Below are 18,054 nucleotides of genomic sequence, written 5' to 3'. Positions count from 1 at the left end.
GAGCATTCAGTTCTGGGGCTGGAAACCCCAGCGGGGTCTTTTTCAGCCCTCCATTGGTTCTGAAAGCCTAAAGGGATCAGAGGAGCGCCACCTAGTGGATTCTGGAGCCACTTACACTGAGCCCAGTCCAATGAAAGGGAGGGCAAAGACCTGGAAAAGACACCTGAGAATCATTGTAACATGGGCGCCCCCCAGAGGACCAGCAGGAATATCCCTCAAGCATGAAGTTTACCTATCATAGAGAACTGCAAAATTTCAGCTCTTGGGGAAAATAACACTCATGGTTTTAAAAAATTTTTTTGTTAATTTTTTAGTCCTTAAGTATTATTTTTTCCAGCTATTTCTTATTTTTTTCCAATTCTTTTTTATTCTTAAAATTTTAGCACATATATATATTTACTATGTCTATATTATTTTTGGCTTCCTTTCATTGTATTTTATTTCAGTTTTGGATATATCTAAGTCTTTCTTTCTTTCCTATTTCAGGATCTAGTTTCTTTTAACACGAAAGAGGAAAACACACCCGTGATCAGTTTTTGGTTTTGTTTCTTGTTTGATTTTTTTCTTAGTTTGTTTTGTTTTTGCTTTTTTTCCTCTGGTTTGTTTTGTTTTCTGTTGTTATTGTTGTCTTTTCACTTTCTTTTATTCTTTTCTGGACAAAATGATGAGACAGAGATATTCACCCTAAAAGACAGAACAGGAGGTAGTACTCACTGCCAGGGATTGAATCAATGTGGATATAACGTAGATGTTGGAAGTAGAATTTAAAATAATGATTATAAAGATACTAACTGGGCTTAAAACAGCATAGACGACTCTAGAGAATCCTTTCCTATAAAATTCAAAGAACTTAAATCTAGTCAGGCCAAAATTAAAAATGCTATTGCGGAGATGCAGTCCCAGATGGAGGCTCCAAAAGTGAGAATAAGTGATGCAGGAGAGAGAGTCAGTGATACAGACAATAAAATGATGGAAAACAAGGAAGCTGAAAAGTAGAGGAAAAGATCACTACTGGATCTTGGAGGAAGACGTGGAGAACTCAGTAATTCCATAAGTGAAATAATATCAGGATAATAGGGGTCCCAGAAGATGAAGAGAAGGAGAGAGAGGGAGAAGGTTTCTTTGAACAAATCAGAGCTGAGAACTTCCCTAGCCGGAGAGCAGAAAAAGACATTCAAGTCCAGGAGGCCCAGAGAACCCCCTTCAAAATCAATAAAAATAGGTGACTATCTGGACATATACTAGTGAAACTTGCAAATTTCCAAAGATAACAAAAGTCCTGAAAGCAGTTTGGGACAAGAGGTGCCTACCTACTAGGGTAGAAACATAAGGCTGGCAGCAGACCTGTCTACACAGACCCGGCAGGCCAGAAAGGACTGGCAGGATATATTTAGGGTGCTGAATGGGAAAAATATGCAGTCACAAATAATTATAGGAGATTATGAGTAATTACATGCTAACAAAATAAGCAATCTGGAAGAAATGGATGCATTCCTAGAGATAATAAACTACTAAAACTAAGCCAGGAAGAAATAGAAAACCCGAACAGAACCATAACCAGCAAGGAAATTAAAGCAGTCATCAAAAATCTCCCCACAAACAGAGCCCGGGGCCAGATGGTTTCCCAGGGAAATTCTACCAAACATTTAAAGAAGAATTAAAACATATTCTTCTGAAACTGTTTAAAATAATAGAAATGCAAGGAAAACTTCCAAACTCATTTTCTGAGGCCAGCATTACCTTGATTGCCAAGCCAGACAAAGACCCCACTAAAAAGGAGAATTATGGACCAATGTTTGTGACGAACAGGGATGCAAACCTGGCCCCAGAATAAGTTCCACAGGGAGGGATTTGCAGGTGAGCCATGCCTGATGGGCACCCGTGACGACCCAGCCACCCGGGATCCGCAGAACCAGCACCAATCGTGGCATCTCAAGAGCTGCTGGGAGCCTGGGGCTTGACCCGTGGAACATTCCTTGACTCACATCTCTCATGAGGTCTGGTTCCCCTACCTATTGCTGCTATTTGGAAAAGAAAAAATTGGATTCCAACTTTTGCATTTATTTTTTTCATGTCTGGAATGTCTGTTCATTGGCATCAGGAACAGTGGGGGAGAAACAAGAGGTCTCTGCCCCTCCGCTCCCACCCCTTACCTGGCCAGAAGCCCCATCTGTGCTGAGGGCCCACCCTGTGAAGAGGAAGGGGGCCGGCACCTGCGAGGGGCCTGCTATGGCCACAGAACCATCTCTGTAAGCCATGGTCTGGCCTCCATGGTGGCAAATCAGCTGGGCTGTCACCTTCCCGTGCACCTCTCGGGTTTCAACGGGCACCTAATGGTAACCATGGAAGTGTCCGACTGCCTTCCTGTGGGCCATTTCCCCGGGCCTCACCCTCAGTTGATAACGAAGCAAACCTTAGACCAAATTTCATGGCACACCTAGGCGTTTGCCAAACGTGTGTTCACCAAAGAAGTACTGAGCCCTTCATCCAGCCTGCTGTGAAAGCAGAATGGAGACGCTGAAGGAGCAGCCCCTGGGCACTGACCTGGGTGGCTCGGTTGGTTCAGCGTTTGACTCTCGGCCTTGAATCAGGTCTGGACCTCAGGGTCTGGATCTCAGGTTTGGCTGGGGGTAGAGCTGATTGACCGAATGAGAGCACCTGATGCACGGCAGCCAATCGGAAGGCTGAGTCGGGGGCACGCTGAGCCCACCACACTCTGGGGAACTGGTCGGAGTGCACTCAGAGTGGCCCCCCAGCAAGAGAGATGGAGCTGAGCTGATGGGAGAAGAGGGGCTGTAGGAGGGGTACGGGATCAGAGACTTGGGGGTCCCAGCAAGCCCAAGTGGAGAGGAAGCACGAGCACTGGGTGTGGAAGTGATGAGGCAGAGGAAGGACATGGTGAGAGATCCCATCGTTTGTGGAAGTGAGACAGGAGCAGGAATAACTGGAGGATGGGGCGTCTTCCCTCACTGGTGGCGGCCTCACGTTCACGGCCCAGAGTCTCCCACACAATTCCACTCACTGAGGCCCAGGCTGGGACAGACCCATGGTTCCTGTTCTTATGCATCACACGTGTGTCTCCCCTCCCCCTCGTGTAGCCTCACACTGTGAAGAAGGATACAGGCCTCCATGGGCCCCTGGGTGGTTCAGGGGTTAGGCTCCCGGTCTTGATTTCACCTCAGGTCGTGCTCTCAGGGTCCTGAGATCGAGGCCCATCCACACATTGGACTCTGTGCTGGAGTGGAGTCTGCTTAGGGTTCCCTCTTGTTCATGCTCTCCCCACTTCCATGCACAGGTTTGCTCTCTCTCTCTCTCAAAAAGTAAACATAAGCATACAGGCCTCCCAAAAGAGGAGTTTGAGTTTCCAAATTTCTTCTTGTTGTTGAGTTCCAGTTTCAAAGCACTGTGGTCTGAAATTTTCCAGAGAATGATCCCAGTCTGATTTGTGACCCCATATCTGATCTATTCTGGAGAATATTCCATGTGCACTCGAGAAGAATGTGTATTCTGTTGCTTGGGATGGAATGTTCTGAGTATATCTGTGAAGTCCATCTGGTCCAGTGTGTCAATCAAAGCCCTTGTTTCTTTTTTCATCTTCTGCATAGATGATCTATCCATTTAAGGGGGAGCGTGTTAAAGTCCCCTACTATTATTGTGTTATTATTGATCTGTTTCTTTGATTTTGTTACTAATTGACTTATACAATTGGCTGCTCCCAAGTAAGGGGCATAGATATTTACAATTGTTAGATCTTCTTGTTGGATAGACCCTTTAATTATGATATAATGTCTTTCCTCATTCCTTATTACAGTCTTTGGTTTGAAATCTAATTTGTCTGGTATAAGGATCCAGCTTTCCTTCAATCCACTCACATGATAAATGGTTTTCCAGTGCCTCCCTTTCAATTTGGAGGTGACTTTGGGACTAAAATAGGTCTCTTGCAGACGGCATATCAATGGGTTTGCTTTTTTATCCAGTCTGTTACCTTGTGTCTTTTGACTGGGGCCTTTAGTCCATTTACATTCAGAGTAACTATTGAAAGATATGAATTTGGTTTCATTGTATTACCTGTAAAGTAGTGGTTCCTGTAGATTGTCTCTGTTCCTTTCTGGTCTTTGTTATTTTGTGGCTCTGTCTTTACTCAAGGGATCCCCTTTAATATTCCTTGCAGGGCTGGTTTGGTGTCCACAAGTTCCCTTAGTTTTTGTTTGTCCTGAAAACTCTCTCTCTCCTTGTGGTCTGAATAACAGCCTTGCTGGACAGAGTATTCTGGGCTGCATGTTTTTCCCATTTATTATTCCCTGAAGATATCCTTCCAGTCCTTTCTGGCCTGCCAGGTCTCTGTGCACAGCCCTGCTGCCAGTCTTATGTTTCTGTACTGGTAGGTTAATGACCTCTTGTCCTTAACCTTCTAGCCCTTTGAGGATTTTCTCTTTATCTTTGGAATCTGCAAGTTTCACTAGTATATGTGGAGGTGTTGACCTATTTTTATTGATTTTTTGGGGGGAGGGGTTTCTCTGGTCTCCTGGACTTGAATGTCTGTTTCTGTTCTCCAATTAGGGAAGTTCTCAGCTATAATTTGTTCAAAGAAACCTTCTGCCCCTCTCCTTCTCTTTGTCTTCTGGGACCTCTATTATCTGCACATTATTTCACTTATGGAATTACTAAGATCTCAATGTCCCCCTTTGAGATTCAATAGTGGTCTTTATCTTTTCTTTTCAGCTTCCTTATTTTCCATAATTTTATTGTCTATATCACTGACTCTTTCTTCGCCTCACTTATTCTCACTTTTGAAGTGTCCCTTTGGGACTGCATCTCCATAATAACATTTTAAATTTTGGCCTAACTAGATTTAAATTCTTTGAATTCTACAGGTAGGGATTGTCTAGTGTCTTTTATGCCTTTTCAGTCCCAGCTAGTATCTTTATAATCATTGTTTTAAATTCTACCTCAAACATCTACGTTATATCCACATTGATTCAATCCCTGGCAGTGAGTACTACCTCCTGTTCTGTCTTTTAGGGTGAATGTCTCTGTCTCATCATTTTGTCCAGAAAGGAATAGAATAAAGGAAGACAAAAGACAACAATAACAAAAACAACAGAAACAAAACAAAACAGAAACAAACCAGACACAGAACAAAAGAAGAAAAAATCAAACTGGAAACAAAACAAACAACTAGATCTTGGTTGTGTTTTGGTTTGCTTGTTAAAGGAAACTAGATCTTGAAATAGGAAAGAAAGCAAAACCTACATATATCCAAAACTGAAATAAAATACAATGAAAGGAAACAAAAATTATATGTATAGAATGTATATGTTTATATTATAAAAATTTAAAAAGGATAAAAAAAGAATTGAAAGAAGAAGGAAATAGCTGAAAAAAATGCCAAGGGATAAAGAATAAAAAAATAAACCCAACAAATACTATATACTGTTTCCCCCAAGAGCTGAAACTTTGCAGTTCTCTACGATGGGTAAACTTCACGCTTGAGGGATGTTCCTGCTGGTCCTCTGGGGGAGGCCCCTATTGCAATGATCGTCAGGTGCTCTACCCAGGTCAGAATTGCCCTCCCTTGTCATTGGACTGGGCTCCGTGTAAGTGGCTCCAGAATCCACTAGGTGGCGCTCCTCTGATCCCTTTAGGCTTTCAGAACCAAGGGCTGAAAAAGGCCCCGCTGGGGTTTCCAGCCCCAGGGCTGAATGCTTGCACCCCCGAAATCTTCAGGGCACCTTCACAGACAAGCAGTCACTCTTGTCTCCATAGTTTCCCTCCTCACTCTGTGTTCACCCAGCCTCTGACTCAGCGTTGTTATCTCTGGCCCGCCACCCAACTTGGAGTCTGCAAACTTTGAGTACTCTTGTGCGCACCTCTCCACTCCTCCAGGGGAAGAGAGGGGGTCTCCCCATATTTCTGCAGCTTGCCGGGCCCCTGCTGGGAAAGCAGTCCCCTGACCCTGTTGGTGATTTATGGTAACCTGGAGCAAAAAAACAGTGCGGAGGTTCGCTGTTTGCAGATGGCTTCTCTGCTCAGAATATCAGGAACTCTGCTGCACTCGGGCACCCCCATTCTTTCTGTGACCCCGGGCATCCCGAGACCACCTGAGATTCCTCCCTGTTTTGCCAACTGAGTGGCTTTCAGCCAGGGACATCTGTCACCAGAACAGACTTCTAAAGGTTCTGATTTTGTGCCCCACTGCTTGTAAGACCTTGTGGTAGCCTCCTGAAGTAGGATACTGCCCCTTACCCTAACCTCCTATATGTAACCCCAGACTCCAGGTGTGGAGAGCAGAGGGACATAGGAGAAGATTTCACAAAATCGGCAAGAGCCTCTACTGACTTCCTCATGGCAGACGTCGGCTTTGGTTCGGTTTTGACTCCGGCAAACCCCCACAGATCCAGCTGCAGAGTCCGAGAAGCCGAGCTCGCTCTAGCTCCAGGCCGAGGGTCTAGCTGTCTGAGGGGTCCTGTTGTGGCCCATCAGTCAGGGCTGCGGGTCTCCCTTGCTGCGCCCCTGTCTCCCCATAACCAGAATGACCAGAATTACCCCAGCCTTGAGACAGCCGGAGCTGGGCTGACTCCTGCAGGGCAAAGGCCACAGCCACAGAGACAAAGGGAGAGAACAGCGCCCAAGGCCCAGGGCGCTCGCTGGCGTGGCCAGGCCCCGAGCCCCGCTGCGCCCCCAACAGACTTGATGCCAGCCAGTTCCTGCTGCGTTTGCTCCAGTAAAGCGCTCCCTTGCTGGGCATTATTTTATTCTGTAAAAATAAGCCTCACTATAAAACAGAATGAAACCCACAAACCCAACCTCAAAACCTCTGGCACAACCAGACCCGCTCAGTGGATAACGTCCCCGCCGATGGGTCAGGCCCTTCAACTTATTGCTTCTGCCGCTTGTTTCTTGAGAACATGACTCCAATGAGGCCCACGGCTGCCAAGCCCACTCCTGCGATGCCGGCCGCCATAACGGCATCTCTGACCTGCAAGAGAGAGGAGGGGAGGTCACACTCTGTCGGGCATCCGAGGACGGGCTGTCCGTTCAACAAGAACACTCAGTCCCAGGAGACTCACGGGCCCCTTGGCCCACCTGACAACTCAGGAGTCAACACATACTGGCAGGGAAATGGGGAGAAGAGGGCTGGATGGGGAAAGAACCCCTGGGTGGAGGCCGCTGGCCAGGGCTGTGCACGGGCCCAAGGCCAACTCGACCCACTTTGTGGGTGTTTTAAGCCCCTAAATCCCCAGAGGGTGGTTGTGCAAAGGACCAGGAGATGAAGGCCGGATGGCTGAGCTCTTGGCGGCCACCAGGCAGCCCTTGTGGCCAGTGGGAGGCGGTGCAGGAACGGCTCTCCACGACACGCCATGTCACACCTGTGTCCCCCGGGGAGCAAGGACCTCTCCTGTGTCACTTGTCTTGTTCCTCGCTGCCTCCCCCACACCCGGTTCCGCCAGGCACAAGAGTGCTCTTTACCAGTTCTCCAAGAAATGACCCAACTCGGGGTAGGAGTGTGGCTCTACCTCACATTATTAGTTTTTCTGACTTGCATGGCTCATACCAGGAAAAAGAAGTGTTGCAAAAATAAGAGTAGAGCGTGCCTGGGTGGCTCAGTGGGTTAAAGCCTCTGCCTTCGGCTCAGGTCATGATCTCAGGGTCCTGGGATCGAGTCCTACATCGGGCTCTCTGCTCAGCAGGGAGCCTGCTTCCTCCTCTCTCTCTGCCTCTGCCTGCCTCTCTGCCTACATGTGATCTCTCTCTGTCAAATAAATAAATAAAATCTTAAAAAAAGAAAAAGAGTAGATTTCAGGGTAAAAAGTCCCAAATCAAATTTCACTCCCCCACAAACCTGACAAAGAGTAAAGTAAGGCATTTATTTTCGGTGTCATTTCACAAGGACCCACAGAACTCTAAATTCTAAGGCAGCAGTGAGAAAAGTTGAGAATCAACCCAAATTATAATGGGATCTTCGGGGAAGGTCAGCTACTGACAACACCAAGCAGCTCTGGAAACGGGACAGAGAAGGGGCTTCAGCTGGGTCCCTGGGACCCCCCACCCCCCACCCACCCACCCAACTACAACAGAAGTTGGAAGTTGACTCCTGCAGAGGGAGAAACAGAAGACTTGGGGGCCTGGGAATTGAGAAATGCATGTGAGGATGGGGCCATCATGTCAAAAACAATGCTAATTGTGAGACTCTTGGCACTCCTACCCATCTCTGCTTCCAGAACACGACCTACCACAGAAGAGTCAGGAACACCTTCCTGGGGGATCTGACCTGCCCAAGTGGAAACAAAAGTTACTTGGGACACCTGGCTGGCTCAGGCAAGGGAGTGTGTGATTCTTGATCTTGGGTTCGTGGGTTTAAGTCCTTCCTTGGGTATAGCAATTACTCAAATAAATAAATAAAACTTAAAAGAAAGAAAGAAAGAAAGAAAAGATACCAATATCAAGGATTCCCAAACAAACTACCTACCCATATCGCACAAGTGAAACTTAAAGTCAACAAGCCACTTGTCCCCTCCCAGTTCACTCGAAGCTTCCATTCAGCAGCAAACCCCCTTCATCATGAGCATGTCACCAAGATGTGCCAGAAAAGCCAAAAACACAGATTCTCCCCTGGAACCTCCAGAAAAGAACAGAGCCCGGGGGCACCTTGATTTTAGCCCCGTGAAACCATTTTCAGACTTCTGACCTCTAGGACTGTGAGAAAATCACGTTGGGTTGTTTTTAGCCACTGAGTTTGTGGTCGCTTGCAACAGCAGCCATCGACAGCTCCTACGGAAACCAGCCCAGGGGAGAGCGGTGTGACTCACGAGCCTTGTGGTCCTGGATTCCAGGTACCATCTTTCTAACCTAAAGCCACTTCTGGCGGATGCAGTCCACCTAAATTAAGAGAAAGACAGGGAAATGAGAAATGAAGAGATCACGGACCTAGGAAAACCAATCCAAGAGAAAGGCAAAAGAAATCTGAAGAACAACGGAGAAGGGAAGTCGTGGGGTACAGCCGTGCAGTTAGCCGAGAGCCAGCCAGCGCGGACAGCAGACTAGTGTGTGTGTGTATGTTGGGTTTGGCATTTTTTTTTAAAAAGCTGGTAGTATACATATATTGTTTAGAAATTCAGAAATAGGTAAATGCCAAGCTAAAGGAGAAAATAATGGTGGCCTGGTTAGATGGGGAGGAGTAAAGAGGGGTTTTTTGAGAACTGGTTATCTTTTCAACTTATATGCTTGCATTACTTTGAAAATCGAAAACTTAAATTTTAAAAACTATTCCAGAAAAAAAAAAATGTACAAAGAAATAGGAGCCTGCCTCGTCAGCCCAGAAACCTGATACAAAAGCTTTTTGCACCCTCCAACTTCAAATGCCAATGCCACATCTAAAAAAACCTGAAAGGTAAGAAGATGATGAGGAAACCAACCCACAGGGGAGGCAAAGACCACGGTGTTTTAGGAAGACGAGCAGGTGACTCGGAAAACATCCCAACACTTTAGTCTGTTGCCCTAACTTGCAGTCTGGCTGCAAGGCCGGTGTATCTGACCGCCCTGTCCCCTGCTTCTTTCCCAGTCTCTGAGCCACACTGTCCTTATGGCCCCCTTTCCAGCGCCTTCATGTTTCATCAGGTCCAGCAGCGACACTGAAGGGAACAGAACCCAGTGGAAACAGTTCAGATCAGCAAGAAACAGAGAAAAAGTTCGGCCTCTTCCTATTTCCAGCACTATCCGGGCACAGCTCTGGGGACACCAGACCCGGTGACAATGCAAAAAGAGAGTCTGCTCTTATGGCCACTGTCCCCAATGAAGGCCCGATGGCCCAAATCAGCAAAACCGTACTTTTTACCACACGAGGGCGTGAAAGAGGGTCACCAACATAGATCTAGAAATCTCACCCACGAGCCAAGCCAGGCGTTTAAGCAGAATCAAGAATATGCAAAGAGAAAGATGTTTAATCATGATTTTATGCCAACAAGTCCAGTGGGGACCATGTACCCCAAATCCCAGGAATAAAAAATATGAAAATACGAACTTTGTACACAAAACTAACACCCTTACCTGACACGGTGGGCACTGCCCTCGCTCCCCCAGGCACAGAACTTGCCTAGATTGTATGCATGTGGCTGCCGCAAACCCTGAATGACCGTTATAGAGAAGAATTTGGAGGTCTTCACGGGCTAAAAATAAATACATCTCGGCGCTGCCCCTAAGTGGGCCCCACGTGGCTGTGTGCGGTGACAGAAAACACACCAGTGTCCCTGAGATCACACGGTACCCAGAACTGAGGTTCCTAGCAGCCAGAGGCCAGGATGACAAGGTCTGTAAGAAGCTACAGACCCAAGATGTGACTGCGAGTCAGTCTTTAACCTTCACGGTAGAGGTCATCAGGCGTGGCTTTGTGGCAGCCGTAGCAGTTCTGGCGGGGGGGGGGGGGCACATGAAAGCTCTCATTCCCAGTGTTTTCCTTGCTAAACGATTTGTCAGGGTGGGGGAAACAGTCTGCAGATAATGGAGGAGGAACAATGTGCCCCGGTTCTTTACAGAACCTCATGGAGGGAGAATGCATGAGACAGCGACTTCGACTTCGTACAAAAGGAACTTTGTCAAGGAAATCAACAACAGCTCGCTGTGAGCGTGCTCGGTGCGGAGGCAAAGAGTACAATCAAACTCAAGACAGGGGGCCCTGGTTAGTCCCAAGAGTGCACATTTTACGGATGGGGTGTGGGGGGATGGGGTGTGGGGGGAACGTGCTGACTTCTCATGGGCCGGGCTGCTGGGGGAGCTGAATTACCGGAGCTCTGACCCCAAAAGGGCCACAGGTGGGAGGCAAAGGTCATAAAGCAGAATATTATGAAACACGAAAGCTGTCCTTCATTAGAAGTGCTAAGAAATCGGCCTTTTTTTTTTTTAATGTGCATAAACAGGAATTCTACGAGACCACCGAAAATGAGCTGTTTATTCTCCGTGTTAAAGCCTCAGAATTGTTTTGGGAAAAGGAAACTTCTCATGTGCTTTCTTCACTTTGAGCAATGTTTAAGTGGGTAAAAGACAAACAGTGTTGTCCAAAACACAGGATTCTTCCCGGGCGGTGACTCACATCGTGGGTCATGGCGTACAACGGCGCCGTCCCACGGGGCCGACCTGCCCGTCTCCCCATCATGGTCCCTACCCTGAGCGTGGCCTCCTCTGCCTTCTAGGTGCCCGATGCCCATCCCCCGCCGGCTGACGGAACAGTCTGGCTCCTGGGATGGGGACGAGGCTGAGGACGCACCTGGTCACTGCGGGGGACTCCGTAGCGCAGCTCGTTCACGAAATGCTCGCAGTTCTCACAGCGCAGCGAGTAGGGCAGCTCCTGCCCCACCAGCTCCTCCGCCCGCTGCACGATTTTGCTGGGAGGCAGCGGCAAGTACTTGTCGTCGTGTTTGTTATTGACCTGGTACTTGTCTCTGCCAACCACATCACACAGTAGTTCCTTCTTCACTACGGCCTTCTCGGTCAGGGTGGACATGATGCTAGCCGCACCAGCTCCCGCAACTTCGCCTAAGGATTCACAAAGAGGAAACAGAGGGATCCGTGCTGGGCAGGCCTGTAGGGGTCCTTCTACAGGCCCTTGGCACCGTCCACAAGAGCATGAGCAGAAGGGAAGGGAAAAGGGAGCAGGGTCAGTCGCAGGCTGTGTGGCTTTGGAGAAGGTGCTTGTGGTCTCTGGGCCCTGGCTTCCTAAACTGAAATGAGGAGCAGTAACGTTTCTAGAGAAGTGGACCTTCTACACCTGTGGCTCCTCTGCGGCCCTCTTGGTTATGCATCTATGGGCTGAGCACCCCCTTCTCCCTGGGGAACAGATTATGAACCTTCTGTGATTCCATCAAGGTCATACTCCCTTGACAATACAAAGCTGATGACTGCAGAAAAGGGGGATGGATGAGGAGTTCCCACCCTTCTTGGAGCAGAGGGACCAAAACCCCGCAGCAACTCCTAGAGGTCGGTCCCCAGGGAGACCCGGTAGGTGCACCCGGCACAGCCCTTACTGACGCTGAAAGGCTGGAAGGGGCTACCAAGCTCCAGAAATTTAAACTCTTTATGGAACACTATTCTGCCATGAAAAAAGATTTTGCCGTTTGCGGCACCGTGAACGGACCTACAGGGTATTATGCTCAGCGAAATACATCAGACAGAGAAAGACAAATACTGTATGATTTCACTCATATGTGGAATCTCAAAAATAGAACAAATGATTATAGAAATTAACAAAATAATATTTCCAACAGCGCTTACTTGGAGGAGCCAGGTGGATCACATAACCATGTCCCACATAGACAGCCCAGTGCTTGTAGCCAAAGCGGAAAATCTCAATCAGGTCTCCAGGTTTGGGTTCCTGACGAAACTGTAACATAAAAACCCAAGGTAGTATAAGCAGTCTTCCAGGGAACAGTAGACAGCACAGCTGGGGCCCTGCAGCTTGGCCTGGGGACCCCACTGGGTGATGCTCACCACTTGGTGGGAGCCTGGTGTGGGAGGGAACTCCTGGGCCCTGTGGGGTCCTGATCCTGCCGTCATGTTCCGGAGTTCCACACAACTGGGTGCTGGAAGCCTGGAGAAAATGTCCTTGTGGAATAGGGGAGTGGAGATTGATTCAGTGCATGCGTATTATTATATATGCACGTGTGTGCATGCCTGCGTTGTATGGCATGCGTGTGGGGGAGCACACATGTGTATATGCACATGTGGTACTTGTGTGTTCTCTGTGTTGTGTTCCATGTACCTGCATATCAGCGTGCGCTGTATATGTTGGGATTGTGTGTGTATGTGGGATACATCTTTTGTGTTATATGGGGGTTTTCTTGTGTGTGCTGGGCATTGTCATGCGCACACTAGTGTGTGTGTGTATGTTGGGTTTGCATGTATGTGTTGGGCGTACTCATGGGCGCATCTGTATGTACCCTCTGCAAGTCCTCCCCACATCTCTTGGCCCTCAGTGGCCATGGCTACACCAGGCACTTGCTCTCCTCAGATTCTGTCCCCTCCAGCCCCAGGACACCCGCCGTTGGAGATGCCAACCCAAGGGACATGAGCTGACAGCATCCTGAGGGGACCTGAGGATCTGTAGGGCTGGCCAACTTCTGGCCCCGAGGGGGCCTGCACCCAGCATGCACAAAGCAGGCCTCTGTAGGCACTTTTTCCGCAGTCCTGAGGGAAGGTAGCATCACCCCATTGCTCACGTGGGTCACTGAGGATCCGAGAGACAGGGGCTTGGCCCAGAACACTCAGCTGGGCAGCGCTGAGCTGCCTCTTCTCCCCCTGATTTGCCCATGCCTCCCTCCCCATCCACACCACTTTCCTGCTCCTCAGTGCCCGTGCCCCCCTCCCCCCACCAGCTCCCAGGCTTCCACAGCATCAGATTGGAGAATGTTTCAGTTTCTCTTTCTTCTGTGCCTGCTTTCAGCAAACCACACCCCTCTGTCCCTCATTCCAGGCCACCTAATCAGGGACCCGGAGTCAGCTTTCCTCGGTCCTCTTTGTCACGCCAATATCCAACTACCAAAGCTAACCCTGGGGGCTTCTCCTGAATTCGTATCCTGGTCCACTTCCCACCCTCTGAACTCATCAGGACAGTCTCTGGGCCTGCCTCTAAAACCTCACAGCCTTGAGTATTATGTTTTTAAATTTTATTCATTCTAGTAATCACCACACCCAACACGGAGCTGGGTTCGACTCATGACCCTGAGATCAAGAGTCACATGTTCTTCTGACTTAGCCAGCCAGTCCCTCAACCCTACAGCTTCTTGACTGTATCCCCTATGCCCACCCTGGCCTCCTGTCCCTGCAAACCCACATCCAGTCTCCCCAAGACCCACTGTGGCCTCCTCAAGGGGCACATCTCACTATGACCTTCCCATGGTGTCAGGGCTCAGTGCGCACACTTTGGGCAGCTCATCCCTCCTCACCCTCCCCGCCCTCTGTCCCCAGGTTGACTGGCTTGCCCTTCACCTCAACACAGAGCTGGCTCCTTCCTCTGGTCTTCTGCATATCCGTCTGTCTGAGCCACAGTCACCTCCTCACCCCCTCCCTTCCTCTTCTCTCCCACATCAGCATCCTTCTGAGAAGCTGCACCTCAGGGCCCCAGACTGCCTCAGCTGCCACTCTCTGGGTCCCCAGGTCCCTGGGACCTGTACCTTCCTCTGCATGCATCATGTCCTGCAGGGATTCCCTATGTCTGTCTGCACCTCCCTCTGGGCTTTGAGCTCCCCTGGGGCAGGATCCTGTATGTTGCCCCCCAGGATCCAGTGAAGGGTCTGGCCTGGAATGGGGGGCAGAGGCACTCTGCATGGAAAAGGGGCTGGAGGGTCCACGGGGCAGGGACATGGGGCCCTGCTCCTCCCCTCTCTCAGCCAGGGCACAGCAGGCCCAGGGATGGTTCTCATATTGGGAAAAGGGATTTTTCACTCTGAGATTCCATGTCTAACTAAGGTCAGCCCAGACCTTAGTTAGCTTAGTTAGCTCCTGCACAGGAGCTGCTGGCAGTTAAATGGTCAACTCAGCTGGCCTGGAGAAGGAGAGGTTGCCCGGGCAACAAAGGCCAGATTTGTTTTGACAACAGCCCAGCCCTTGGCCCACCCCCAAGATCAGCTGGGTGCAGACTGGCTGCTCCTTCTGAGAACGGCCTCATTTCCTGGAATTGCCTGAGTTCAACTCTTTCCCCTTCAGTGCACACCAACCAGGGAGCCGGCCTGCCCCTGCCTAGACCTGTGTAGATCTTCACATCAGGGCTGACAGGACGGGAGATCAGTCGGGGCACCTGGGTGGCTCAGTCAGTCAAGAGACTGTCTTAGGCTCAGGTCTGATCCCAGAGTCCTGGGATCGAGCCCCAAGTTGGGCTCCCTGCTTAGCAGAGAGCCTGCTTTTCCCTTTCCCTCTGCCTGTAGCTCCCCTCTCTCTCTGTGTCAAGTAAATAAATAAAATCTTAAAAAAAAAAAAAATGAAAGGGCGGTCCGGAGTCAGAAAGCTGGAATTGCAGCATACTTACCGAGGCAGCCCCTGTGAGTGAGATAAGCATATTGGGGATCTCCTCACTTCCCAAGTCCTGGAATACCACCCCCCCAGGCCCACACACCAGGTGCTTCCCAGCTCAGGTGAGCAAAGTCCCCAACCCACCACAGCTCCTTCCCCAGGAGCCCCTGGGCCCTGTGCTGAGCCAAAGGATGAGGGAGGCTCACTGGGACGGAAGCCCTCACTGTCCCGCAGGAAAAGGGACTTTGAAACAACTAAGACTTTTCCATAACATCCTTCTAAAGCCTTTCCAAACTCTGGAGTTCAGTGTGCCAAGACCAGGAACCCAGACTCTGTCCCTTAGAGGAGGGGGCTGCCCTGCTGCTGGAGAGCCACAGATAGAAAGTCCCAGGAGGCTTACCTCAGCCATGGTGGTGTCTGCTATTCAGCTGTGTGTGGACCCACTTTTATAGCAACATTGAGAGTTTCACTTTCACTTTTCCTTTTGATACTCTTTTTTTTTTTAAAGATTTTATTTATTTATTTGACACAGAGAGATTACAAGTAGGCAGAGAGGCAGGCAGAGAGAGAGAGGAGGAAGCAGGCTCCCTGCTGCGCAGAGAGCCCGATGCGGGACTCGATCCCAGGACCCTGAGATCATGACCTGAGCCGAAGGCAGCGGCTTAACCCACTGAGCCACCCAGGCGCCCGATACTCTTTAAAAAGTACTGCATAGGAATCTGTTTTCTTGAAACTTGAAAGTAGGCTCATACCTAGCTTGGAGCCCAAAGCAGGACTCACATGGCTGACCCTGAGATCCAGACCTGATCTGAGGCCAAGAGTCAGACACATAACCAGCAGATTCACTCAGAAGCCATCATAAACTTCCTTTTTTTTTTTTTTTTTTTTAGGAGGAAGGGCCAGTGATTACCCACCTCAGAAGAGGGAATCCCTGTGGCTTGTCCTTGAACCCAGGTCTGATCTGCTCACTGTAGGACATGCCAGTAAATGGAGAGACCAAGTGTTGGGGCATGGAAAATGATTTTTGTTAAGAAAGCTAGCTAAGAGAGAAGATGGCATACTGATGGCCCCCAAATTCACCCTCCCATCTCCATGCAGATAGGTCTTCTAACGGAGAAGAGAAATGAAAAAGAGACCTGCCAAAGCTTCCTCAGGCCTGGAGCCATCAATCAAATGTCTTCAATAACCCTGGGCCAGGTTCTTCAAGTTCCCTAAGAAACTCTAAACAGAACTGATTATTACAAGCTCATAGTAATGAAGGCTTAGGGAGTGACGTGAAAGAATGTGCTGGTTAGTTTATTTTGTGCAATGTGTCCGGTCTTAATTCAGTGTTCTCATTAAAATCTAAAGGTCAGCGAGTTCCCCCAGTGCGCTTACAGCCTACGAATGGGTCTACTGTGGAGTAACAAGGGAGGGAGAAACGTTCAAAGCCAAGTGAATTCAAGATGGAGTTAGTCCTGCTACGGTCTCAAGCTACCTGGAAGCCAGCCGCCTTGGTCCGCTGCGGCTGCAACAGACGTGAGGGGCACGTGTTGACCTGGCAGTGTCCAAAGGCAGTGAAGGGAGATGTTTCTCATCACGTGTCTCTCTCTCTCTTTTTAAAAAAGATTTATTTATTTGTTTGATCTTGAGAGAGGGCATGTGTTCATGTGAGCATCAGGTGAGAGGCAGTAGGAGAGGGAGACAGACTTCGAAGCCAGCTCTGTGCTGAGCTTGGAGCCGGACGCAGGACTCGAGACCATGACCCTGAGATCAGGACCTGAGCTGCAACCAAGAGTCCGACGCCCAGCTGACTGCATCGCCTATCACGTGCCTCTGGGTTCCTGGGAGTTACAGCTTTCCCGTCACCCCCTGACTGTCTCATTCCCGCCCTTCACTGCCTGGAACTGGGTCACCTTTCTTCTCCGTCGAGGGCTTCCTTGGCAGTCTCAGAACGCTTCCAGCCCATCACCTGGATCTGGATCTGCGGAGGGGCTCCTGCGGCCCCGTGAACAGCAGGGCTCTGTGAGCCTGGGAGAAGGCCAGCGACCATGTGTGTGGTGGGGGCGGGATGGGTTGATGGCCCCTGGCTAGGTCACCAACACTTAAGATGCACTTACCTACTTCCCATCCACTGTCATAGCGGCTTTATTATAAGGCTACAAAGAGGCTGCAGCTGGTTTTCAGACAATCACACTGGTTTCCCACAGGGTCTGGCGGGAGAAGCCGGGGCAGTTGGCTTAGCTGCCGGCAGAGAATGAAGCAGGCTTGCTGCTGTGAGCAGGATCCCCCTCAGAATGAGTTTATGCTTGGGGGGCTCAGGAAGGGCACCCCCTCTACTAACGTCATTCTCTGGCTTCAGGTTCTTTGGACCCAAGATCCTGATGGTCCAAGATCTATTGGTTCCTTTGGCCTTGGCCCCAGGCCTGCACTACCCATATGCTTCCAAGTGAGCTTTATTTGTGAAAGGAGCCCAGGAGTCTGGAGGCGCCGAAGCAGGCTTTCCTAAGATGGGCCACCTTGGCATGAAGATTATTTTTCTGCTAAAGGCAATCAGATTTAGCAGTAGATTCAGGAAGTGGTCTTTACCTCTCCCATAAATGCCTAAAAGAATTTATTAGGAGTCCTGCTCCAGGAATGGAAGTGTACTTATCACCATAGATAAGTACATTATACTATGAACTAAGTATGGTAAACAGGGAGGGACCTAGTAAGGCAGGTTTGAACAGCGTCCTCTATGTACCATCATCTCTGGGTGGTCCAGCAAATATTTACCAAACATTTACTTTTTCATCTTCTGGTGAAGTGCATATCTTCTTTCAGTTTCAGACCTCTCCCCCTTAGTTCAGAATGACATGTATACCCCATGTTGCCTGACTGTCTTTGGAATTTCCATGTCTATGTGGATTCCCCACATGCACAAAATTAAATTTTATTTTTCTCCTGTTTATCTGTCTCATCTCAATTTAATTATTTTTTTAAAAGGTGTATTTGTTAGGGCACCAGGGTGGTTCAGTAGTTGAAGCCTCTGCCTTCTGCTCAGGTCGTGATCCCAGGGTCCTGGGATTGAGACCCGCA

General features: G+C 49.2%; 1 protein-coding gene across 1 annotated transcript; it reads right to left on the bottom strand.

Moving 5' to 3' along the window:
* Window positions 1–6,708: 6,708 nt before the first annotated feature.
* Window positions 6,709–15,472, bottom strand: LOC122913037 (phospholipase A and acyltransferase 3-like). Its single transcript, XM_044259520.1, has 4 exons — window positions 15,398–15,472; window positions 12,265–12,373; window positions 11,261–11,529; window positions 6,709–6,979 (listed from the first exon to the last, which is right to left on the bottom strand). The coding sequence occupies exons 1-4, from the start codon at window positions 15,404–15,406 to the stop codon at window positions 6,878–6,880; spliced, it is 489 nt and encodes a 162-aa protein (XP_044115455.1). The 5' UTR covers window positions 15,407–15,472; the 3' UTR covers window positions 6,709–6,877.
* Between the last annotated feature and the right edge of the window lie 2,582 nt (window positions 15,473–18,054).

Source organism: Neovison vison, chromosome 7 (genome assembly GCF_020171115.1).
Source record: "Neovison vison isolate M4711 chromosome 7, ASM_NN_V1, whole genome shotgun sequence".
Classification (NCBI taxonomy): Eukaryota; Metazoa; Chordata; class Mammalia; order Carnivora; family Mustelidae; genus Neogale; species Neogale vison.
The sequence above is the reverse complement of the archived record's forward strand: the minus strand, read 5'-3'. Positions and strand labels throughout refer to the sequence as shown.